At 47.6% G+C, this 25,185-nt stretch overlaps 1 protein-coding gene across 2 annotated transcripts in view; it reads right to left on the bottom strand.

Moving 5' to 3' along the window:
• Nucleotides 1-25,185, bottom strand: part of ACSF3 (acyl-CoA synthetase family member 3) — a 108,926-nt gene that overhangs the window by 61,099 nt on the left and 22,642 nt on the right. For both annotated transcript variants that reach the window (XM_048816495.2, XM_048816496.1), the window contains exons 4-6: nt 23,679-23,833; nt 22,636-22,781; nt 7,021-7,133 (exon numbers count right to left, since the gene is read on the bottom strand). In XM_048816495.2, the coding sequence (XP_048672452.1) occupies nt 7,021-7,133; nt 22,636-22,781; nt 23,679-23,833 (414 nt within the window). The remainder of the gene's footprint in view (nt 1-7,020; nt 7,134-22,635; nt 22,782-23,678; nt 23,834-25,185) is intronic.

The raw sequence follows: 25,185 nt of genomic DNA, 5'->3' as shown, positions 1-25,185 counted from the left end.
AGTCAGCATGCTCCTAACAGATGGCAGAGACCTGAAGGGGGGACCAGGAGGAGGGGCCAGGAGACACTGGCGACTATGTGGGGAGGAATGGCCAGAGCAGCGCTGTTTCTCGTCCAGAACGACATCTTGCATATGGATAAGCAACGAGATAATTACGATCTTGAAAAAGGGGAGAAGCAAAGCCCCGCTGCTGCAGCGTCCTCCGGCTGCCAGCTCCTTGCAACCCATACGTCCCGCGTAGCTCTCTTTGCAGCCTCATCATAAGAAAATTACTTGCCATAAAAGCCCTGGTTAGAGTGTAGCATTATATACAGCTGTGAAGCCATTTATCTATTGATAGACCCCTATTGTTAGGGACTGGGGGCTGGCTCTCGTGTAAGTGAGCAATTTGGAAAAAAAACAAAAAAAACAACAACCCCCCACCCCCAAATAAATAAAGAGAGAGAGAGAGAGAGAGAGAGAGAGAATACCCGTCACGCTTACAGGGTTTACAGGCTTGTGCCAGCTGGGAAGCTACAGTGTATGAAATATGCATTGCACAGAACAAAGCAAACTGAAATATTCAATGGTGGAAAAAAGTAACCCTTTCCTGCATGCAGTACCCATGCCACAGGGGAAGCCAAAGCCCTCGGGTGAGCAAAGGTCACAGATGCAGGACCAAAGAAAAGTAGGATAGAAGCACCCAAGTCAAAAGAGGAAGCGTTAGTGGGGGGTTAGAAGGCCAGGATAGACATCCTCTTCCTCTTCACCTCTCTGGTTAAACTGAGCATTGAATTAGCACTGCACATGTGTCTAGCCCAGGCCTGACTCAACCCCACAGGCACAATGGGCAGATAATCATTCAGTGACTCCTTCTTGTGCAAGTGGCCATGGCTATGATGGTGGTGATGGCCTAGCTTGTCTAGAGCAGCAACAGGTTCAGAGTGGCTGCTGTCACAAAGGACCAGAAACCGATCCATTCTAATAATCAGAACCGGCAAGTCTACAACTCTAAGCCCCACAACTCTCCTCCGAGGATCTCAAAGAAACATGAACCCTCACAACTCCTGGCGAGGGATGTCTAGGGAACGCTTTACCAACCACTGAAATGAGGCCACTTCTCAGATGGTATGTGGCAGCAGTTTAACAACATTTACAATACTACACAACTGCTTAGGAGAGGAAGCGAAGAATACAGTGTCAAATCAGAAGTGCAGAAGACATTCAGGGAGCCAGACTTAGCCATGACACCTGGGTTTATATACCTTGTTCACAGAAGTGCCTAAGGGTGCTTAAATACTAAAAGGAGTCAGGACCTTATTTTCTTGTTTCACACTGCACCCCAGCACCCTGCTGGGTCCCTGTTCAGGACCACCTCAGAGGGAAAGCTCCACCTACTGAACCAGCACTGCCTGAAGCACCTAGGTTCCTCTCAGAGTACGCCTGCCGGAAATCTTCTTTACCTTTGCATTCCCATCACACCACAGCACTTCAGGGGGGCTTTGGTGACTCATTCACTGGGGTCGCCAGGTTAATGAGCTAAGCCACATTTGCTGAGCATTTAATATGGGGAGAAATGAAAACTATCAAAGCAAAACCTGTTATTTTGGCCTTTGCCATCCGAGGTACCACTTCACTCTTCAGCACCATGTCCAGGACAGAGATGTAATGCGGTGCCTTGGCTCTCCAGCAACATTCTGGGAGCACTGTGTGAACAGCCCTGGGCCAACAGCGATGAAGAAACCAAGAGCTGGGGAGTTGATTCCGAGAGGGAAATCTAGGTGGCGTGCATCGATAAACAGCCGGCATTGGCAGGGAAGTGATACAAAGAGTCAACCAGCAACAATCCCAACCCTGAACTGCTCTTCTCAGACTCTTCCTGCTCAGAGCAGAGAGGACTAGAGATAATCACTGGGGTTACAAAGAAATCCTATTGATGGAGCCGTATGTACGAATGGAATCCAACACTCTAATGAAGGGAAAGGGGGAAAAAAAAAAAGAACGGACAAAGAGATGCAGCAAAATTTCAGCTAAGTAGATTATTGATCTTCAGGGCATGCCAGAAACCAACTTTGCAAATTACATCAGTCCCCTTGCTGCAATATTACACAGTTACCAGACTGCAAAGTGGAAATGTTCCCCCACCCTCCAACACTAACACACACCGCATAGCCTTCCCTCTATACCATCTGTGGTGGACGAGATAGTATTTCATCTTTGAGAGACGTCTCTAAGTTCTGTTTGCGTCCTTCCCTTCAGCCAGAAGCACAAAGGTGTCTGAAGGGTGAATATTTAACAGAAAACAACACAACCTCCCTCGCATTTAATGAGGCCAGCTATGCATGGTATCTGGAACAAATGGCTCAAAGAAAGTCTGTCGTCTTGCTTCCTGAGGATGAGATGGCCGAACACAAGCAGGACAAGGCAATGACCTTGTAACACTTTGTACAGCTAAGAAAAGAATAATTTACTTGGCACATGCAGCCTCTTTTTGCTGCTTGTGGAAAAGAGTGAGGACAGAATGGTTCTGGTTATGCATACGGCACAGCTGAAGTGTGACTGCCTCGCGGACAGCCCCGATAGCAAGCCTACCCCCAATCAGAAGGATCACCTTCTCACAGGGAAACAGAGGATCCGAGGATCATTGTGGGCCTAACCATTGCAGCTTCTCATTAGCACACCCCACAGTTAGTCACTGCCAGCCCTGCTGACTCCACCAAACTCATCCTTAACCCTCTGCATGCTCTCCAAAGTAGTGTACAATGTACATAAGGGACACGTCTCCCAGCACAGCCTGATGTCCCTACAATGGCCAGGAGTCACATTTCTATAGCAGCATCATTACTATTTGTATAGCACCACCGAAGAGCACTTTGTTTTCTATATAGGAGAGGTCCTTGCCCTGAATCGAAGCAGAGAATCTGCAAGCGTTTATTACACTGTTATAGCTGCTTTAAGTGTTTATTTCCTAGAGTGGGATGAGCAGGCCGTTATATGACATTTGGTCATTTTCCATATGACCAAATGTTTTTCAATATCAAAACATCTAGCAGTGCCCAGAGCTAGGATGGGAGCTTACGGATGGATTTATCAATCAAAATCAAATACATAAATAAATGGAGACGGATGGGAAGCAACCTCCTTTCCTACGTTGTGTGGGCTTCATTCTTCAACCCGTATCTGATTGCCATGTTTATTGTTCTTTAACTCTTACCTATCTGCCTTTTTTCATTACTTTGCCCTTGCCTGACTTCCTTTTCTTTTTGGCTTAAGTACATGGATCTCAAAGTCCTCAGCACCTGTTAATTATGGCTCTTAACCCTCCAGTGAGGGAGGGAAGTAAATATTTTTATCCCCCTTTCACAAAAGGGGGGACCTAAGGCGCAAAGAAGTTGAGTGACTTGCCGAGGTGGCAGAACCAGGGTTGGAACCCAGGAGTCTTGGCCTCTGAGTCAGAGTCCTGATCTCTGGGAGAGAGACATGGCAGTCGGGAAGCCTCATCAGCTAACCAGATCCCTCTTTTCATCGCGTATAAACAAAGCTAAGCGTGTTTCCCTTTGATTCAGTCAGGGGGGAGGGACGGGGATCTGCGACTTTTCTACTTTAAGCATGTTTCACTGAAATACTTTCTGGTGATATACATGATTAAACAAACGTGCACCCAGCACACAAGCTCCATCACGTCAGCCCAGGAACAAGCATTAGTTGAGGCTTTCAGTGTGTCACTGCAGGCAGGCAGGAGTTAAATTATATTGTTAATTTAGGACATACACACACTTTCTCTTGGTCTCTGCCAAAGCCACTGCTGTTTCCAGCAGAACAGGTGCATAGTGAGAGCCTCTGAGCTCATCAGGTGACTAGCACCTGGCGGACAGCACAGCCATGGACTATAAAGTCATGCTGCTCAGCCTGGCTGCTTCCACGTAATAACGATATTAAACTCCTGGCACCTCAGTGAGTTTATCTATGGAGATATGCATTCAAAGCAGCACCCGTACTTCCCATCTTGGTCACTTCCTGACAACTACAGTAGTACGCTGCTGCACTTTGCCATTGGAAATAGTTTGTTAGAAATGGGACAGACTGGAAATACCAGTAAGTATCAACAAACAAAGCCATCTCTTAGTTCAGGCCCATTAGCACAGGGGCTGCTCAAAGGACAGGCATAAGCAGATGGGACAGTCTCCCTTCCAGTACTCAGAAACTTCCAGCCAGGCTACGGAAAAAACAGATTGAAAGTCTGGGCAAAGGGGCAGTGCGTGAGAGATGGGGACAGCTGTTTGGACTCACACTAGAAGAATGATCAGGACAATATCCAGAGGCAAACATCTCTGTCTCCCTGTACATTCGGAGTCAGACATCTTGCAAACTCAGCAGAACATTCAAAAGGCCCTAGGGAGACTTTGATGGAAAGTCAGCCTCTAGCCAGGCATCAACTAGAGGCTCAGGGCCAATTTCAGAGCTGGGGTAAGCAACTGCAGCTCCCAGTGACTGCAAATGAGGATTTAGACTTCAATATATACTGCAACCGCTTACATCGTGGCTGAGTGTGGTTGGTAGGATATATAGTATGTGGTACCGAATGAGGGAAATGCCTAGTGGCTAACTGGGAGGAGGTGACAGGCAGGTGCAAAGGGGTAAATGATGGCCCCTGGTATGTAAACCTAGCCAGCTCAGAACTATACACAGTAGTACAAAGCCTCACTTCCCTGAAACCACAGGGGGACGTGAACCAGGCTTGGACGACCAAGGTTTAGCTACATGAAGTCTGGACTCCCATTCTCCTCTGCTTCCCCTTTAAATAAAACCAGATCCAGTGGCCCCACAGGGACTAGCGGATAGCCCGGGCGCACAGCCAGCCTAGCTTTGGTCCAGAATTTTGCTAAAATCAAACAAAAACCACACATATTTTGTTCACCTGTATGTTAAAAACAGTGACCACATCTCACCCCAGAGGTGACTGATTTCTGTAATGGGCAAAGGAGTCTTATATTCTAGATCTAATTCGTAAAGAGCACTGGGATCCTTCAGGGTGAATAGTGTAAAGGGCTCATTATTAAAATTGTACTGGGACAAATGGCTTACATTTCATGTCCCCACCCAGTGCAAGTGAAAAGGGGCCGACATGTAACTGTAAGACGAGGAGTCAGACATAAGAAAGCAAACAGTATTTCCGGGCTCTCTCTAGCAATGACATGACAAAAACGGGACACAGCTTCTCATCTGTTAAACTGCCCACAGGGTCATTTTAAGAGTCCTCTCTACCCTGCCCATCTCTCAGCAAAACAAGGTCATTTAACGCTCAGGCCAAAAGATGTAACCAGTAATTACAGCTAGACTCATGGCAAGTCCCTTTCCCGCCCAGATCATGCTGGTTTTGCTAACAGATGGGCTCCATAACTCCATCCGGTCCCAGAATGCCCTGAGAAGCCTTCACATTTTTTAAACCTCTTTTAGTTAATCTAGGGATTTTTTATACAAATGAAGATGAGTCACATAGTGCTGGCTGCAGCATGGCACACTGAGGGTAGATGCCATCTGACCTCCCCACACACAGCTCTTCCCATGGATTTCAAGCCAGTTATGCATCTCCCTCACTGCTGTTCCAGTTCTGGCCTCACTGTACAGATGGCACCTCGGTTCCAACCCACCACCTCAATCCTGATTTACAGGAGACAGAGTTAAGAAGTTTTCTTTGAGCTTGTCACCGGTAGTTACATGCGCAGTGTAAGCAAGTATTTCCTGTGCGCATCAGGAACTCCGCTAGAACCCCTGGCATCTACATGGCTACAGGAGAAACTAACCTGGTTTACGAATGAGTCCAGTAACTTTATCTTTCCTTCGTCTAGGACCAGCTTTCAAAGACTGGCCTCCCTTTTTTGCACCCACACATAAGTGGTTCCTGGTGTAATTCCTCTCACATACACATCTATTTACTTGAGTGAGCCTGCAGATCACGTGGTTATCGATCTACAGTAAGTGACATGAATCGCACCTACAATGAGGGCACAAAAGGGCAGCCAGGTGAAGGGCACCCAGGCAATCGGGGAGGTGGGAAAGAGGAGGAAGGTGTTGTGTCTAAGTTGCACTCTGCCTGCTGCTCCAAACCCACATATAGATGTCTGGTCTATACCCTGCAAGCTCCTTAGGGCCAGGACAGTTACTTGTTTGGTCTGTAAAGTGCCACACACAGAATAATCACAGAATCTTAGAAATGTAGGACTGGAAGGGACCACGAGAGATCATCTTTCCAGTCTCCTACAATGAGGCAGGACTAAGTATTAGCTAGACCATCCCTAACAGGTATTTGTCTAACCTATTCTTCAAAAACTCCAGTGACCACATCATAATATAGCATACAATAAAGAGACGAGAATAACTAATATCAGTAAGTCACTAGGAATAGCAAGAGTGTCTTCCTCTTTCTGGGTCTCTGGGGAAGGGGAAAAGTGTTTTCATAATTTTCACTGAGAGCAGCACCCGAAGAGCACCCCAATGCCAGTGTCACACTGTTGTCATGATCTTTACCCAAAAAGGACATGTAATATATCACTGGAAAACGAATAACTCACTGATCACTAATATTCTTGCATGATTTATGCATGGTTAACCCACACAGAATTTTACAGATGTGCTGGAAATATGTGACTAACATGTGTTTACACCAGGCAGATCAGAACGAGTTGATAAATAAGGGGCTGCGTACTCTCTCTTTAAAGGAGTAGCAAACTTGATAGTTTTGGGAGTGCTATAGCGAGAGGGACTGAGCACTGCAAATATACAACTCTGAGGAACTCGGGAATCGGGGTTCACTAATTATTACTGCTAGGCAAGATTTGGACTGATGGAGTCCTAACAGTTTGCTGGCAGGGCGACAGGCTGGTGTGTCAGGGAGCTGATTCTCCCAGCTTAGCAGCAGCAAAGCTCCCACTTGCTGAGGCTGGGAGAGGTAACACAGTGACTCAGCTCTGGGAACCCTAGCAGATTGTCACAGAGAGGCAGATACAAGAGACAGAAGCAGACAGCATAGCTGCATGCTACCTTTGTGTCACGTTCATCTCCTTGAGCGTGGATGGTGTAGGAAGGACCTTCCCTTTTCAAACTCTTCGTGGCAATGCGCACTTCCACCCCTGGCAGCGGGGTCCCCACAGATCCTGGGAAAGGAAACAAGGGGGAGAGAGAGAGTTGGGTGATACATGGAAGAAAGGGACTGCTCTTCTGCAGCTGAGCTCTGCAGGGTGGCACTGTGCAGCCACAGAACAGGAGGTTACCCTCTATGGAGACAGCGCTCACACGAGGTGAAGCAAACATGCATCCCACACATGCTTGCAAAACCTTCTGCTATGTTATTCAGTCGTTCACTGAAGGAGGCACTGTAAGAAATGCCTAAAAAAGTGAACACGTCTCCATATCGGAGTAGGTCCCTTCCAGTCACTCTCTGAGGTCAGACCAAATGTCGGCACAGCTTCATAGCTCAGTAATGAAGCTGTGTTTATAAAGGAAAACAAGCATACATGTGAAAAGAAAGAGCACAGTGATTGTTACAGCTGCTCTCAGCTTCTTACCACCCGGACTTGACAGGGAAGGCAATGGCACAGAGATGTAAGAACTGCCAGGGATTATCTCAGTTTTATATTGCATCAATACGCTGCATATAAAACACGAAAGGAGAAAAGCAGAGTTCAAAACACATCATTATTCTACAGGTTTCAGTTTTCAAAGCCGGGGAAATCTGACAGTGTCAGGAACGACTGCCTATGGTCCAGGGACCAAGTTCCTCCAAAAACTGCAGACAGCAGGATCCTAACTATCCAGTTCACTAAATGTCCTTCTTGGCTAACCCTCAGAGAGAAACAAGGGCAGCTTTGCTGCAGAACTCTCTAACCCCAAGGCACCGGCAAGCTCATTCAGTGGTGGCCTTGGTTCTTAGCCCTGGTCTACACTAGGACTTTAGGTCGAATTTAGCAGCGTTAAATCGATTTAAACCTGCACCCGTCCACACAATGAAGCCCTTTATTTCGACTTAAAGGGCTCTTAAAATCGATTTCCTTACTCCACCCCTGACAAGTGGATTAGCGCTTAAATCGACGTTGCCGGCTCGAATTTGGGGTACTGTGGACACAATTCGATGGTATTGGCCTCCGGGAGCTATCCCAGAGTGCTCCATTATGACCGCTCTGGACAGCACTCTCAACTCAGATGCACTGGCCAGGTAGACAGGAAAAGAACCGCGAACTTTTGAATCTCATTTCCTGTTTGGCCAGCGTGGCAAGCTGCAGGTGACCATGCAGAGCTCATCAGCACAGGTGACCATGATGGAGTCCCAGAATCGCAAAAGAGCTCCAGCATGGACCGAACGGGAGGTACGGGATCTGATCGCTGTTTGGGGAGAGGAATCCGTGCTATCAGAACTCCGTTCCAGTTTTCGAAATGCCAAAACCTTTGTGAAAATCTCCCAGGGCATGAAGGACAGAGGCCATAACAGGGACCCGAAGCAGTGCCGCGTGAAACTGAAGGAGCTGAGGCAAGCCTACCAGAAAACCAGAGAGGCGAACAGCCGCTCTGGGTCAGAGCCCCAAACATGCCGCTTCTATGATGAGCTGCATGCCATTTTAGGGGGTTCAGCCACCACTACCCCAGCCGTGTTGTTTGACTCCTTCAATGGAGATGGAGGCAATATGGAAGTAGGTTTTGGGGACGAAGAAGATGATGATGAGGAGGAGGTTGTAGATAGCTCACAGCAAGCAAGCGGAGAAACCGGTTTTCCCGACAGCCAGGAACTGTTTCTCACCCTAGACCTGGAGCCAGTACCCCCCGAACCCACCCAAGGCTGCCTCCTGGACTCAGCAGGCGGAGAAGGGACCTCTGGTGAGTGTACCTTTTAAAATGCTATACATGGTTTAAAAGCAAGCATGTGAAAGGATTACTTTGCCCTGGCATTTGCGGTTCTCCTAGATGTAGTCCTAAAGCCTTTGCAAAAGGTTTCTGGGGAGGGCAGCCTTATTTCGTCCTTCATGGTAGGACACTTTACCACTCCAGGCCAGTAACACGTACTCAGGAATCACTGTAGAACAAAGCATTGCAGTGTATGTTTGCTGGCATTCAACCAAAATCCGTTCACGCGGTGGGAGGAGGCAAAATGCGACCTTGTAACGAAAGCACATGTGCTATGTATGTAATGTTAACAGCAAGGTTTACCCTGAAAGAGTGTAGCGACTGTTTTATAAAATGTGTCTTTTTAAATACCACTGTCCCTTTTTTTTTCTCCACCAGCTGCATGTGTTTCAATGATCACAGGATCTTCTCCTTCCCAGAGGCTAGTGAAGCTTAGAAAGAAAAAAAAACGCACTCGCGATGAAATGTTCTCTGAGCTCATGCTGTCCTCCCACACTGACAGAGCACAGACGAATGCGTGGAGGCAAATAATGTCAGAGTGCAGGAAAGCACAAAATGACCGGGAGGAGAGGTGGAGGGCTGAAGAGAATAAGTGGCGGGCTGAAGACAGGGCTGAAGCTCAAATGTGGCGGCAGCGTGATGAGAGGAGGCAGGATTCAATGCTGAGGCTGCTGCAGGACCAAACCAGTATGCTCCAGTGTATGGTTGAGCTGCAGCAAAGGCAGCTGGAGCACAGACTGCCACTGCTGCCCCTCTGTAACCAACCGCCCTCCTCCCCAAGTTCCATAGTCTCCACACCCAGACACCCAAGAACGCGGTGGGGGGGCCTCCGGCCAACCAGCCACTCCACCACAGAGGATTGCCCAAAAAAAAGAAGGCTGTCATTCAATAAATTTTAAAGTTGTAAACTTTTAAAGTGCTGTGCTTAAAGTGCTGTGTGGCATTTTCCTTCCCTCCTCCACCACCCCTCCTGGGATACCTTGGTAGTCATCTCCCTGTTTGTGTGATGAATGAATAACGAATGCATGACTGTGAAGCAGCAATGACTTTATTGCCTCTGCAAGCAATGATTAAAGGGAGGAGGGGAGGGTGGTTAGCTTACAGGGAAGTAGAGTGAACCAAGGGGCGGGGGGTTTCATCAAGGAGAAACAAACAGAACTTTCACACCGTAGCCTGGCCAGTCATGAAACTGGTTTTCAAAGCTTCTCTGATGCGTACCGCGCCCTCCTGTGCTCTTCTAACCGCCCTGGTGTCTGGCTGCGCGTAACCAGCAGCTAGGCGATTTGCCTCAACCTCCCACCCCGCCATAAACGTCTCCCCCTTACTCTCACAGATATTGTGGAGCACACAGCAAGCAGTAATAACAGTGGGAATATTGGTTTCGCTGAGGTCTAAGCGAGTCAGTAAACTGCGCCAGCGCGCCTTTAAACGTCCAAATGCACATTCTACCACCATTCTGCACTTGCTCAGCCTGTAGTTGAACAGCTCCTGACTACTGTCCAGGCTGCCTGTGTACGGCTTCATGAGCCATGGCATTAAGGGGTAGGCTGGGTCCCCAAGGATACATATAGGCATTTCAACATCCCCAACAGTTATTTTCTGGTCTGGGAATAAAGTCCCTTCCTGCAGCTTTTGAAACAGACCAGAGTTCCTGAAGATGCGAGCATCATGCACCTTTCCCGGCCATCCCACGTTGATGTTGGTGAAACGTCCCTTGTGATCCACCAGAGCTTGCAGCACTATCGAAAAGTACCCCTTGCGGTTTATGTACTCGGCGGCTTGGTGCTCCGGTGCCAAGATAGGGATATGGGTTCCGTCTATAGCCCCACCACAGTTAGGGAATCCCATTGCAGCAAAGCCATCCACTATGACCTGCACATTTCCCAGGGTCACTACCCTTGATATCAGCAGATCTTTGATTGCGTGGGCTACTTGCATCACAGCAGCCCCCACAGTAGATTTGCCCACTCCAAATTGATTCCCAACTGACCGGTAGCTGTCTGGCGTTGCAAGCTTCCACAGGGCTATCGCCACTCGCTTCTCAACTGTGAGGGCTGCTCTCATCTTGGTATTCATGCGCTTCAGGGCAGGGGAAAGCAAGTCACAAAGTTCCATGAAAGTGCCCCTACGCATGCGAAAGTTTCGCAGCCACTGGGAATCGTCCCAGACCTGCAACACTATGCGGTCCCACCAGTCTGTGCTTGTTTCCCGAGCCCAGAATCGGCGTTCCACAGCATGAACCTGCCCCATTAGCACCATGATGCATGCATTGTCAGGGCCCACGCTTTCAGAGAAATCTGTGTCCATGTCCTGATCACTCACGGGACCGCGCTGACGTCGCCTCCTCGCCCGGTATCGCGTTGCCATGTTCTGGTGCTGCATATACTGCTGGATAATGCGTGTGGTGGTTAATGTGCTCCTAATTGCCAAAGTGAGCTGAGCGGGCTCCATGCTTGCTGTGGTATGGCGTCTGCACAGGTAACTCAGGAAAAAAGGCGCAAAATGATTGTCTGCCCTTGCTTTCATGGGGGGGGGGGAGGGAGGGAACGGGGGGCTGACGATATGTACCCAGAACCACCCGCGACAATGTTTTAGCCCCATCAGGCATTGGGATCTCAACCCAGAATTCCAATGGGCAGCGGAGACTGCGGGAACTGTGGGATAGCTACCCACAGTGCAACGCTCCGGAAGTCGACGCTTGCCTCGGTACTGTGGAAGCGCTCCGCCGAGTTAATGCACTTAATGCACTTAGAGCATTTTCTGTGGGGACACACACACTCGAATATATAAAACCGATTTCTAAAAAACCGACTTCTATAAATTCGACCTAATTTCGTAGTGTAGACATACCCATAGTGGCACAGCCAGAGGTTGTAGGTGCTGTTTCTGATTACACAAAGGGCTTGACTGTGCATCTCATAAGCACACGCTGGTAGAAGGCTATCCTCGCTTTGATACTTTGTACCTTCAACTCCTGCGATTTATACAACAGTGAATGCTGAAGTCTAAAGCAAAATGGGCGATGAAGGAGAGGTCAGCTGCGAGTGCTCTGCGGGTGGGAAGCACGAGACATGTCTGTGTAGAAATTCATGACATTACACTTCACTGAACATTTAATGGGATAAACAGTTCTACAGACACTAATTAGGGAGCCAGAGTTTTAAAGGCATCCAACTGGTGCTTTATAAAGCTGCTCTAGAGTTCCAGTCCAATGCTCAGTGTCACAATTAGCAAATTCCACGCCAAGCTTTCCAGCTAGCAAGGCTGCTTTCTCTGTCTGGCAGAGAGAGGGGACAGCAGTGTTGAGGAGTTATTTGTCTGAATATCTGAGAAACTGGCAGTGGAAAGTGATTATTTTTCTAAGCCAGGTTCAGTGGCAAGCAGCTTCACGTGCCGAGAGAGAAGAGTTCCATGCAGAAAACATCGGTGATCCAGCAGGTGATCCTGAACCCTGACCCAATACACAGTCACCCATTCCCCAGGGCGAGTCAGATGAAAGCAAACAGAACATGGAGGGCATTCCATGGGTGATCACAGCACACAGCAGGTGGTGTTACCAGGGCACCAGGCTGACAAGGGCAGTAATTTCCTTGAAACACTTGGCCTGGTGTATTTTACTGTGGTTAGGAAATGCAATTAGATGTAAAAATGACACAGAATGAGACACATATTTGCTGGGAATTGGGTTGACATCACCGACAACTAATCAGCTGGCTCCAGCATTCTCAAATGGTCTTTAGAGCTGAGAGGCAGAGGGACTGGAGCACAGGGCAGGAAGCCAGGCTCGCTAGTTTTAATCACAAGCTCTGACAATGTCTCTCTCTGGGGCCCTGGGTAAAACATTTCATCCCTTTGTGCTTCACTTTATTCAATTGTCCCACCTGGGGAATGGGGATAATGATTTTCACCTCTGGGGATAAAAATGATGCAATGTTTACTTAACGCTCCGCCTCGCCTTTTCTCCCCAATGTTTGTCCTCATTGCTACCACCAGTGCCAGCTTCACTGATGGCAGCGAGGGCGGTCAAGTCATCTGCAGCCACCAGCATTGTAACAGTACAGTCCAAGTGCTGCTGTTATGTCAGACGATATTAGAACGGGAATTTCACACTGCAGCAAACAGTTGGGGGGTAGGAACACTTCTATCTGAGGGGTCATTTTCTGACTCCCCCCATTATCATCTGTAATTCAGCATTTGGGTCCATGGGGCTTCTTCCTCACTGCTGACCCTCTCTTTCTGTTTAACCTCCAGTGATCTTGTATTTGTGACATCACAATCTTGTGTTTGTCACATCAGTCAGTTACTATGGACACGGATATGATGTGTCTAGATTTATGACTTCCCCGCAGGATCAACTAAGAGCAGATGGGCTATGAGGAAGAGAGATTTTATTGCAACAAAACTACCCTAAAATTAGCAAATCTGGCAAGAAACAAACAGAAAACTACATGACAGGTAAGGGATGGGTTCCTGTTGCAAGTGGGATACAGGCTTTAAAGTTTCTCACAGTATAAATGTCATCTACTATATACACCCAATTATTATTAGATGTGTGGTTTGAACTGTTTTCGTAACAGCCCCAAAAGGTCTGCCAGGCTGAGGAAATGTATTCCATCTCATCTGGTCAGAGACCATGAATTACACCAGAATACAAAAAGAGACTGATTGACCAAAGCACTTATCCCATTCCATTGGAGATGGTGCTACCTACTGGCATTAATATATTTTGAACAGGTAGACTTCTCCTGGTGAATTTTGGGAGCACTCAAGGTCATGTCATAAGTCACTTAAAATATCGCAAATACGTGAAAAGCCAGACACATTGTAGCCTGTTGGGGTATGCTCTGAGTACATGGGACAAAATTTTCAAAAACACTTACATGATTTAGGAGCCTATGTCCCACTACCTTTTTCTTCCTCCCCTTCTTGGGGAGAAAATATGAGGTACTAAAGGGCTCCTTAACTGAGCAGAGAAAGGCAGAATAAGAACCAATAGTTGAAAGCTAAAGTCACATAAACTATCATTAGAAACTTTTAACAGTGAGAGTGATCAATCATTGGCACAAATGAACAACGAAAGTGGTGGATTCTCCATCTCGTAAGGTCTTCAAATAAAGATTGGATGGCTTTCTGGAAGACAAACAAGTTATTGGGCTCAATACAGGTGTAACTGGGCGAAACGGCTTGTGATATACAGGAGGTCAGACTTGATGATGGAATGGTCTCTTCTTGCTTTACTCTCTATGCATCTATGAATGTTGAATACTTAGGGAAAAGTCTCACTGGCTTTTTCTGAGAATGGAACTTTGACGCCAAAGTCCCGGAGACACTTTTGAAAATTATACCCTTAGCTACTATCCTTCTCCCCCTATTCCTTACATCAATTATGATGATGGTGTTTGCATTGCCCACTAGGAACTGGTCTGGGATGCAACTCATTCCACACAGGCCACCACACAGCCATCAGATGGTAAGGACTTTTTGCCATTATTGCTCTGGATTTGAACTGGTGACCCTAGTGGTGAAAGGATCCTACAATCAATTCCAAGAGGCAGCTAGTCCCGCTGTGATTTTAATATTGATCTCTCCAACTCTAATTAAAAAAAAGAACAAAGAATTGCTGTTCTTCCCTTACAAGGCTGTGCACAATTCACAATCACGCCATGTGCTCTCAGCCTTGTTTTCATATGGGTGGTTGTGGATAGTTCTCTGAAAACATCCACTCAATGTGCAGCGGCAGTCAAAAAAGCAAACAGAATGTTGGGAATCATTAAGAAAGGGATAGATAATAAGACGGAAAATATCATATTGCCTCTATATAAATCCATGGTGCAGCCACATCTTGAATATTGCATGCAGATGTGGTCGCCCCATCTCAACAAAGGTATATTGGACTTGGAAAAGGTTCAGAAAAGGGCAACAAAAATGATTGGGGGTATGGAACAGCTTCCGTATGAGGAGCGATTAATAAGACTGGGACTTTTCAGCTTGGAAATGAGATGACTAAGGGGGGATATGATAGAGGTCTATAAAATCATGACTTGGGTGGAGAAAGTAAATAAGGAAGTGTTATTTACTCCTTCTCATAACACGAGAACTAGAGGCCACCAAATGAAATTAACAGGCAGCAGGTTTAAAACAAACAAAAGGAAGTATTTTTTCATACAACGCACAGTCAACTTGTGGAACTCTTTGCCAGCGAATGTTGTGAAGGCCAAGACTATAACAGGGTTCAACAAGGAACTAGGTAAATTCATGGAGGATAGGTCCAACAATGGCTATTAGCCAGGATGGGCAGGGATGGTATCCCTAGCCTCTTACTGTCAGAAGCTAGGAATGGGCGACGGGGGATTGATCAGTTGATGATTACCTGTTCTGTTCATTCCCTCTGGGGCACCTGGCATTGGCCACTGTCAGAAGACAGGATACTGGGCTAGATGGACCTTTGGCTGACCCAGTATGGATGTTCTTATGTGATCTTCCTTGAGCATAGCAGTGATTTTATATTGGGGGAGAAGGAGGTTTCTGCTCACATTACACTAATAAATAGCTCCATCAATTTATTTCCTATACAGCTAAAATAAAATTAATATGTAAAACAAGCCCACAGTAGCTTGGAAGCTGGTTTATCACACTCCATCCAGAAAGTGTCTTTTTGGTGTTAAGCAAAAATGACAAACCTTTGAAAATGGTCCATAAATGCTGGAAAATGCTGACAATGTTAATAGCAGCAACATGAACACAACATTATAATTAAAGTCTTCATGCAAAGACAATGACTTGAGCTTCTCAGGCCCATGTGGCATTTTAAAATAAAGATCACACGGATTCTGATCTCACTGCTGTGTAAATCAGAAGTAACTCCCTATTTGAGTCAGGGGAGATCAGGATTAGATTACAAGAAGATGGTGAGTAAAAACCAGCACTGGCTTCCTTTTAGTACTGGTCAGAATTCAGGGCTACAACTGGGGAGAAACCCCTGCACCTTCCCCCTCAATACCCCCCAATTCATCTGCTCATGCATGTTAAGAAATGCTGGCAACATGCCCACAGAATGTCAGCTCAGTCGGCATCAGACAGGCTGCAGTCAGAAAGGAGAGTGACCCTATTATTCTTTCACCAGTTCTCCTCTGTTTAAAAAAGTTGTCAGCTCTTCCCAGATAAATTTAATTGGCCTTGTGGTCTACGTCCTTCGGTATCTGGGGACCTTGCTGTTGGTATGTGTGGTGGCGTCCTGGGAGAATTGAAACAGGCCAACGATAAGGCACTCAGCGATCTCACTGTCAACAATACATGGAGTCCCCGCTGTAGGAGCTATTAGCCGCCTCTGATCTAAACCTCCAATTAAAGTGGTGATTAGGCCCAGTGAGGCATTCTCTGTCCATGAATTATTCATTTCCCTTCACAGTAACAGCACCAGGGGGATTAGAATGAGAGCTGGTGAAAACAGAGGCATTTTAAACAGGGTTTTAACCATATACAAGCAAACAGTTATCTTTCAAATCTTTCATCTTTTCTCCTTTTGAAAATTCAGACTCCCCCCTCTCTCCCCTGCACCTTCAGAGCTATGCTTCGGCTGGTGAGCAAACCCGCCCTTGAGGCCATGCTGTCAGGGATGTTCCAGGTGGCATGACAGAGTTCCCAAGAGAGTGGCTTTTAGAGCTCTCAACCCCTCAGACACCAGCTATATCAAGAAGGGAGGGCTCGGGGCCAGGTCACCTCTGAGGCAGGAGCTTATGGAAACAGCAAATAATGAAGCATTTTGTTCTTGCTCCTTCTCTAAATCTAACGGGTTCTGGACTTCCTTGTGTGTCTGCATGTGTGTGTGTAGGGCAGGGGGAAGGGTTACTTTTAACACAGATATCTCAGTATGGTCAAATGGAATGTGGGCTTTTCAGAGGAGCACAGATCTGCCACTCACAGAGTCAAAACATCTAGGGTTGTAGCCTTTTAACACTTCCCCACTGCCCTCATATTTGCTGTGTTGGCGGGTGACTTCAGCTCTCAGTATAGCCAGAGAGTCCATGGACATGGTGGCCAAAACGCTGGTGAGCTGCCAATTCCTTGCTTATGCCAGTGCTGCCACCCTTACTACCATCGGTGGGACAGCCCTGGTGGCTGCGACAGAGAGAAATGCCAGGGGAGAAAAGGCAAGGATAAGCAAGGCAAGGCCCCAAAGGCTGCTGTCCTGGAATCTCTTCAGTTTTCAGAGGAGTTTGCCATGTGACTTCCCCTGTTTAGCAGAGTGATACATTGCTAATTTTTTAATAAAGATAGTAATAGCACCAGACAGCAGTACACTGAGGGCTGTCAGCCTCTGTCTAGCTTTTGTCCCAGGTAATGCTTTTGCTCATCTAAACCCTTTTTTAACATTTTCACAGATGCAGTTTCTTTGGGAGTCTGTTGTGCAGATCCATTACTCTCTGTATAAGGAAGTTTCCCTGAACTCCCTGAATGGCTGGTGCTTTCTGAGTTTTTTATCCTCTGGAATAGTTATTATAACCCAAGTCCCTTGATCCTCCTGGCTGCTCTGTTCTGTACCTTTCCCAGTCCTTCAACCTTCTCCCTGTAATATGATGCCCTGATAGTGTCAGACCCTCCATGCCTGGTCTCTGCAGCCTTTTGTGCAGTACCAGTGTGATCTCCTCCTTTCAACCCTTACTAGCGTAACATAGCACTTGGATATATTCAACCCTTACTAGCGTAACATAGCACTTGGATATATTACACTACATCAGTTCCAAAGCCACTGTTGCCTCTATTGTTTTTAGGTCTCACAGAATCCAGTGTCCCTCCCTTTAAGGACTGGCCGGCCCTCCCAGGTCTGTGTTCTCTAAAGTTTTGCCCACGTTGCAGCACATCCCCTTCCAGAGGTCAAGGGTGAGCATGAACAGGTATGAGCTCACCACTAATCCTTTCAGAACTCCCTCTTTTAATACCCCTTCGCCATAGGAGCTGTCCCAAAGAACCCCCACTTCTTTGTTACCAACCCATTAACCTATTTATCCTGTTGAAAATTTCACCCTCAGTATTGTACTGTACCTGGATACCCTTAGACATTAGCCTCTAATGGGATACTGGATCAAAAACCTTTTCAAAGCACAAGTAAATTAGCTTTCTGCTTCACCCACCTGCTTTTCAATTGGCAGTTCCTGAAATAAATTAATCAAACCTGTTTATCAGAATCTCCCTTTTGTAAATGCAGACCAATGTAACCCATTCCTGTCCAAGTCATCCCTTACTTTTCCCTCTACAGTATTTTCCAACACAGAGGTTAGACTGGCAGGTCTGTAGTTGTCTATTTCTGCCCTGATCCCTTTATATATGGAGATGTGTGTGTGCATGCATGTGTGATCCGTTACTAGGACTTCTCCAGGCCTTGCTATTGTCTCTGCTAGGGGTACTCTCATTTGCCCATAGGTTTGGTTTATTCTAGTATCAGCAATCCAGTCGTAGAGACTGTCTCCAGTTCTAATTATTCTCTTTTGTCTGTTCCGGAAGCACCCTCACTCTCACTTCTTTTTCACCTTTATCCCTTGGAAAACTTCTCTCTCGTTCTGGTGGTTATTCTCACTTTTCCTACTGAAAACGAAGGCAATGAAATCATCTTTCTCCCTGCACCATCCTAAGGTATGTCTACACTATAAATTTAAGTCGACCTATGTTAGGTCAACTTGCAGCCACCACAGAAATTGCTGCGGTGGTGCATGTCCACACTACCCTCCTTCGGTTGGTGGTGCACGTCCTCACGGGGAGCACTTTCGCTGACTGAAAAGGGGCAGTGTGGAGGGAGCAGAGAGCCCAGACTCCCAGCTCTGCACGCAGCTCCCTACTGGGAGCTCTTTGCCCAGAGTCCGGGCAGTTGCTGGACTCCCAGCAGGGAGCCTGGATGCAGCCAGGTGTCTTGTTGCTGCTGCCCAGGCTCCTGGTGGGGAGCAGGGAGCTTTGGTGCAGCCAGGCTCCCCATGGGGAGCCCGGGGAGCAGCCTGGTGGGGAGAGGGGAGCCCGAGCAACAGCCCGGGTAGGAGCCTGGAGCAGCCCGGTTCTACCTGGAGCCCCGCACCCGCCCCAGGGTGACAGCCTGGCTGTCTTGTCAATTTCACAGCTCCTCTAGTGGAAGTGGAGTTATCATGTTGGTGTTGATAGGGCACTTACATCGACAGGAGCAAGGCTGTAGTGTGTACACTTACATAGTTAGGTCGACCTAAGCTGCCTTCCACTGACCCAACTCTGTTGTGCAGACTAAGTCTTAGTGTTTATACTGCACCCGTCATTGTGGTATCCAGGCACCTCACAAAATTACAAAGTGTGTCCGTGACAAAATAATTCTCATACTTGCTCTGTCCTTTTGTCAGCAAGGACAAGATTTGGTGTAGGAGGGGGATGACGTCTGAGTGTGTTATTGGGGGCCAGCAAGATTGGAGAAGTGCATTTGCATTTTGTTCTGATCCTGAGTGATTTCCAGGTTCATCAGCCAGAGTCCGAGAAAGCTTCATCTCCTGTACACATGAAGCTCCCTCCAGTGGAATTGAGCTGTCGTGGGGGAGTCATGACAACACCTGGCAAGGTGTTCAGTCCCCTCAGGTAACTTGGGTGCCATGGACAACTTTGAAGATAGAAACCAACACCCTGCAATTGAGACAGTACTCAACAGGGAGTCAGTGCTGAGAAGCTGAGCCCTGGAGTGAGGTTTTCTTGGTGGCTGTGCTGCTCAGCAGAGGGGAGGCTGGGTTCTGACCCAAGCTTGTCTCTCTCACCAACTGAAGTTGGTCCAGTAAAAGATATTCCCTCACCCACCTTGTCTCTCTAATAACCTGGGTCTGAGATGGCTACCACTCTGCATACAACAATGGAAGAAAGCAAATTTTACCTTTATTTATTTGGCAGTTTAGCTCAGTCTCCTTCTTAAGTATCGAAAACTACAACAGTAACAAGAAAGCCAAAGAGGAAACATCACAAAGATGCAAAAGCTGCGTGGAGCAAAGGCAGGGGGAGGAAGATGCATCAGAAAGCAAATTTTGGCTATGTATGGGTGGGCCACATTCGTAACCCTCAATAGGCACCAAGGCCATTCAGAAAGAGGTCAGCTGGGCTACTTGTCCTTAGAATGAATGCAATGGCACTCTGAGCCCCTCGGCTACATTGCGAAGGCTGTCACTTATCTGCCCAGAAGGGGGCGGACCTGGTTTAGTGATATAGTTACTCCACAAATTCATGCTCACAGGTGAGAAATGGTTCTTTTTCTCAATGAAGATGCAGTGACAGCACATTTTCAATCCAGGACAAACGAGACCTGACTTGTAGGGTCAGAACAGACTCAGAAAGGAAAAGCAGCAAGACAACCCTTGTCCACAAGACGCAGCTGCTTGTGCTGAACCTTACACATAAAACCAACAGTGCGGGAGGGACAGATCAGAACTACTTCCACAAGCAGCCTCCCACGTGGTGACCTCTAAAATTGCTCTCCACCCTCCGTACATTCACAGAAATGGAGGTATTAGGTTGTAAAGGAGCAATACACCTGCACTAAAATAATAGTGAACAGATATCCTGTTTCAAGTACCCAGCGTTGTTCACTTTGCTAGCTGGGGGAGAACCTAACTGAGATACCAGACATGAATAAAACTTCCAAGGAATCACAGACTGGGGGACAGGCCCATCCCTGTGACTCGCCGCAGAAGTGGAGCTGGTGGACTGATCCATCTTTTCCATTGAAGACTTCAGGTTGTGCTGGAGGCTCTGAAGAGCCTGAGCCAGTCTGTGACTGCTCCTCATTGAATCAAAACAAAAAGCAGTAAGCAGATTCTGTTAAAAACCAGTGAATCTGCAACAGATCAATTCTAAATAAATAAATTCCACCTAGATGCAGCATGCCTCTCTCCTCTCCTCATCAGGAAGAGGTGGAGGAAGGTCAGATGATGCCCTTAGAACTAAGGGTGGCTAGGCCCTTCAGTTAAAAGGGAAGCAGGCTCAGAGAGCCCTCCATCACTGATGCAAAGGATACGTCTCACCAGTCTCTCCAGCAGGCCTGATTCTCAGCTGAACACAAGGCTTCTTGCTTGCCCATGTATTACATGTTAACCTTTCATAGAGAAGGTCCAAGTGCCAGCCCTTCTCTTGGGAAGGCAGAAAAGCTATTAGCCAGGAGCTGAAGCAAAAGGCAAGCCACAGAGAACGCCGTCCTTTTGCTGTGCTGCAGTGAGGAAGCACAGAGCCTTTGGGAACAAGGAAGTGCTGTGCCAGAGGAGACGGATATAGACTCAACCTAGCCAGCAGTGTCACTTCTGTGGAGGCAAGCGTGTGAAAAACAGAGACAACTGGCAGGAGGGTCTATGCTGGAACTTGGTTTGCCTGCTTCCAGCAGCTCTAAGAGGAGCTGGAAAATCCCTGCAGACAGACAGGGGCTGACCCCTCTTTCTCAGACACCATTAGGCAACTGCTGTACAGCACGTCCCTTGTGGACTATAAAGAGAGGCTCTTACTAAGATTTACCCTCTTTCTTTATCATACAAGTGCATTTACCTTTATCACTGGAAAGCCCTAAAATAGCTGGTAAAAACATGTTACCAGGAACCCTTCAGTAAAAATGCTCTGCCACAGTGGAGTGAAGTCAGGCCTGGGTTGTAGGCATTTTTATTTCTTTATGACAAACTGGGGTTCAGATGCACACTTCAGCTTTCCACACACAGCTCCGGAGGCCAGTGCCTCCTGCCTGATATCACAGCGGCTACTCCCATGGTTCTACCCAGACTCCTCAATCACCACGGGCAGCATTCCACATCCTAACCCTGTTTCCCCAGCTATGCCCAGGCCCTTCAGTCCTGACAGGCAGCATCCCTCATCCTAGCTCTGGGTCCCTACACAGCCAGAGGTGACATGGGGGGGGGGAGGGCCACACAGGCTCCACCCCCGATTTCTGTAAGTGTTGAAGGCACTGTCCTTCTCATGCTGCACCCCACCCGTGGCACATTTCCAGCTTGTCTGGCCCCTCTCCCCGGTAGCCAGGCCCGAGTGGGGAGTGGAGGCAGTAGGACAGAGCCACTTCTCCTGCCAGGTGAGGGTGGCCGCTCCAGGTTGCTGCCTCTATGCAGCGCAGCGACTGCCTGCAAGAGCCTGGCTGGGGTGGCAGCAGTGGCCCGCGCAGAAGGTTACCTTGCCAGGGCAGGGAGAGCGCACCAGCCCTGGACCTGGCACAGGGTCACTAGGGAAGACATCAGGAGCAGGTTCCTTGTGCTGAGTTAGGGGCACTGCCTGCACCCCTCCTCCTGCTGAAGTGTCTGCGAGGGCCAGAGAACTCCAGGGAGAAACTTTGAGTTCCCTGCCCAGGGACGGGGGCTGGCCCATGGACATGTGCGCCCCACTCCTGCAGCCCCAGCCGCCCAGGAGCCAGTGGGATTGGCTGTCCTGGGCCAAGGAGCTGGGACAGGAAGGTTCCTGCACCCAGGGTTGACGCATGGGCCCCCCAAACCTTTAAACTGTGCCACCCATTAAGAATTATGGGTCACCACAGTTCTCTGAATGCCCCTGAATCCTGACCAGCAGCACTCCCCTCATCCTACTCCTTGACCCCTCCTTCCCCCACAGCTTTGCCAATGCCCCCAGTCCTGACCAGCAGCTTCCCGCCTAACCCAATCCTGACTTGGGAGAAATCTGGATGTAGACACACATTCTCCGAGTAGAAGAACAAAACGCATTTAACAACAATAAAATATAGGTTGGCACAAAGGTCTCACAACCCTCTCCACCTTAGAAGATTTATACCTGGGACACGAACTCCGTGCAAGGGGTTAGAAAGTGCCATTCCGATCTCCGTCATCCCGTACCTCTCCAGCAGTGTGTGTCCGGTGATGTTCTTCCACCTCTCCAGGACTGGCACAGGAAGGGCTGCCGATCCTGAAACCATTAACCTGTGCAAGGAAATGCCACGTGGTGATCACCAGTATATTCTTTACTCTAGAGAATTACTTCTGTAGTACAAGAAGCCTTTGCCCATCTGTAGTGCCTTGGGGAATCTCAGATCATTCAGCAGTATCAGAAAGTTACATCACACAGCACAGACACGGCAGCTCCTCCATCACTTGCAGTCTAAGTCAAGACTGGATGTGTTTCTAAAAAGATACCCTCTAGCTCAAAGAGAACGTATGGTCTTGATGTGGAAATTATTGGGTGAGGTTCTCTGGCCTGTATTATGCAGGAGGTCAGACTAGAGGATTAAAATGACCCCACATATAATCACTCTTGCAAGGTATCATCGTTCTCACTTTTCAGGGTGAGAAATTAAAGCACAGAGAAGTGAAGTGATTTGCCCAGCTTTGCAGAGTGGCGAAGTTTAGAAAAGAATCCAGCAGGGCCAGCCTTTAATCAGGCACTCTGCCTGAACATAACTGCATACATGTCTGTGCTTTGGAGCCAGGACTGTGAGCCTGTACGTGACGGATGGTTTTTAATAAGCAAGAACAGCCTGCCATTGGCCTGGTCATTGGACTGAAGCAGAACCTGGTGCCACAACTCGAGAGAGTCCTAGAGAACCTGGAAGCACTACAGGAATGACATCCTACAATCCACTGTGCTCACTGCTGGAGCTACCCTCGAGATGCTCTGCACACGGCTCAAACTTCTCCATTCCTCCATCACCTGCACCCAGCCTTCTTTACACCCTGCCCTCATAACATTTTCCAGTGTTAGTGAGCCTTCTCCAGCCCAGGAAGGCTGGGACAGCGTGAGCATATCTATGGTAGAGGATGTACTCTCTAGGTCTTGTCTGTAAGCCTCTTAGGCTGTGAAGACAGGCATCTTTCAGCTACCTGAAATTATCCTGACACGTGGCACGTACAAAATCCTGGACATGAGGCTGAGAGAAATGTTCTTCATAATGTTCCATCAGCCTGGAGTAAATAGTGGGGACCGCCATGAAGACGTTGATCCGTGGAGCTCTGGGGTTTAAGAACTTCTCCCAAACCTGGAAAGGAAAAAAGAAAAGACACCTAAATACAAACTGTGGAGAATAGCCTTCATGTCACTGCCACCGCTGGCTCTTCCATACCACCTTTGGGAGAAGGCTCACAGGCAAGTACTTTACAAACCCTCCAAATAGCTATGTCAGCATTCTTTAGTATTATGTAAAGGGAAACTGAGGCAGAGGGAGGGGAAAGTGACTTGTCGAATCAGAATACGAGTCTATCCAGTGTGGTTTCCTATCTCTAACCCATAGTTAGAGATCTTATCTCTAACCCATGCCTAATACTTACGAAAACGATGAACCCCCTGCATCCCTGCCATCTTGAACCCAATCTACTGTGCAGTGATGTCCAAAAAAACCTCCATCCTGACCCCCACACCATCAATCAATTCTCAGAAGCACCAGGGTAATCTTGGCAGTGAATCCCTCCATTGCTTTCACTCTCCCAATCAGTCAATGTGGGATGATGTGTAGAAACCGTACCTTCTAATAGCCAGCACCTTTTAGAACTGTTAAGATATGGATGTTAACATGTACATGAAAATAAACATGTATGGCAGAGTCCATCCATTCCTCTAGGAAATACAGCCCTTGACAGTGCTATATGAAGTCACCAGCCTTTCAAAGCTCAGAGATCTTCTCACTTCTTAAAGGGAAGAAACAGCATATTGACCACTACAATACACAAGGGTCTGAGCCAAAGTACTCAAATCACAGAGAGAAACTCTTGCAATGTGTATATTTCGGGGGAGGGAGACAGGAGATCTACGTCGCTGGAATGTTTATAAGTTCACTGGAATGTTTATAAGTTTATAAGATTCCAAGACCAGAAGGCCAAATCCAGTCTTGATTTTAACATGGTAAGTGATGGAGAATCCAGCACATCTCTTAGTAAGTTGTTGTAAGTTGAATTTGTCTAGTTTTACCTTCCGGCCAATGGATCTTGTTATATCAGGGGTTCTCAAACTGGGGGTCGGGACTCCTCAGGGGGTCGTGAGGTTATTGTGTGGGGGTTCACGAGCTGTCAGCCTCCATCCCAAACCCTGCTTTGTCTCCAGGCTTGCTGTGTGAAAGGGGTCACCAGTACAAAAGTTTGAGAACCACTGCGTTATATCTTTGTTTGCTAGACTGAAGAGACCTTTATTACCAAGTTTCTATTTTCCATGTAGGTATTTATAGACTGTGATCAAGTCACCCATTCACCTTCTCTAAAGCTAAATAGATTGAGCTCCTTGAGTCTTTCACTCTAAGGCAGGTTTTCCAATCCTTTAACCATTCTTGGTGCTATCTGAACCCTCTCCAACTTACCAACATCCTTCTTGAATTGTGGACACCAGAACTCAAGATAGGAT

The sequence above is a fragment of the Caretta caretta genome, chromosome 12, assembly GCF_965140235.1.
Source record: "Caretta caretta isolate rCarCar2 chromosome 12, rCarCar1.hap1, whole genome shotgun sequence".
Classification (NCBI taxonomy): Eukaryota; Metazoa; Chordata; order Testudines; family Cheloniidae; genus Caretta; species Caretta caretta.
Note: the sequence above shows the minus strand (reverse complement) of the source record. Positions and strands in the feature narration are given on the sequence as shown.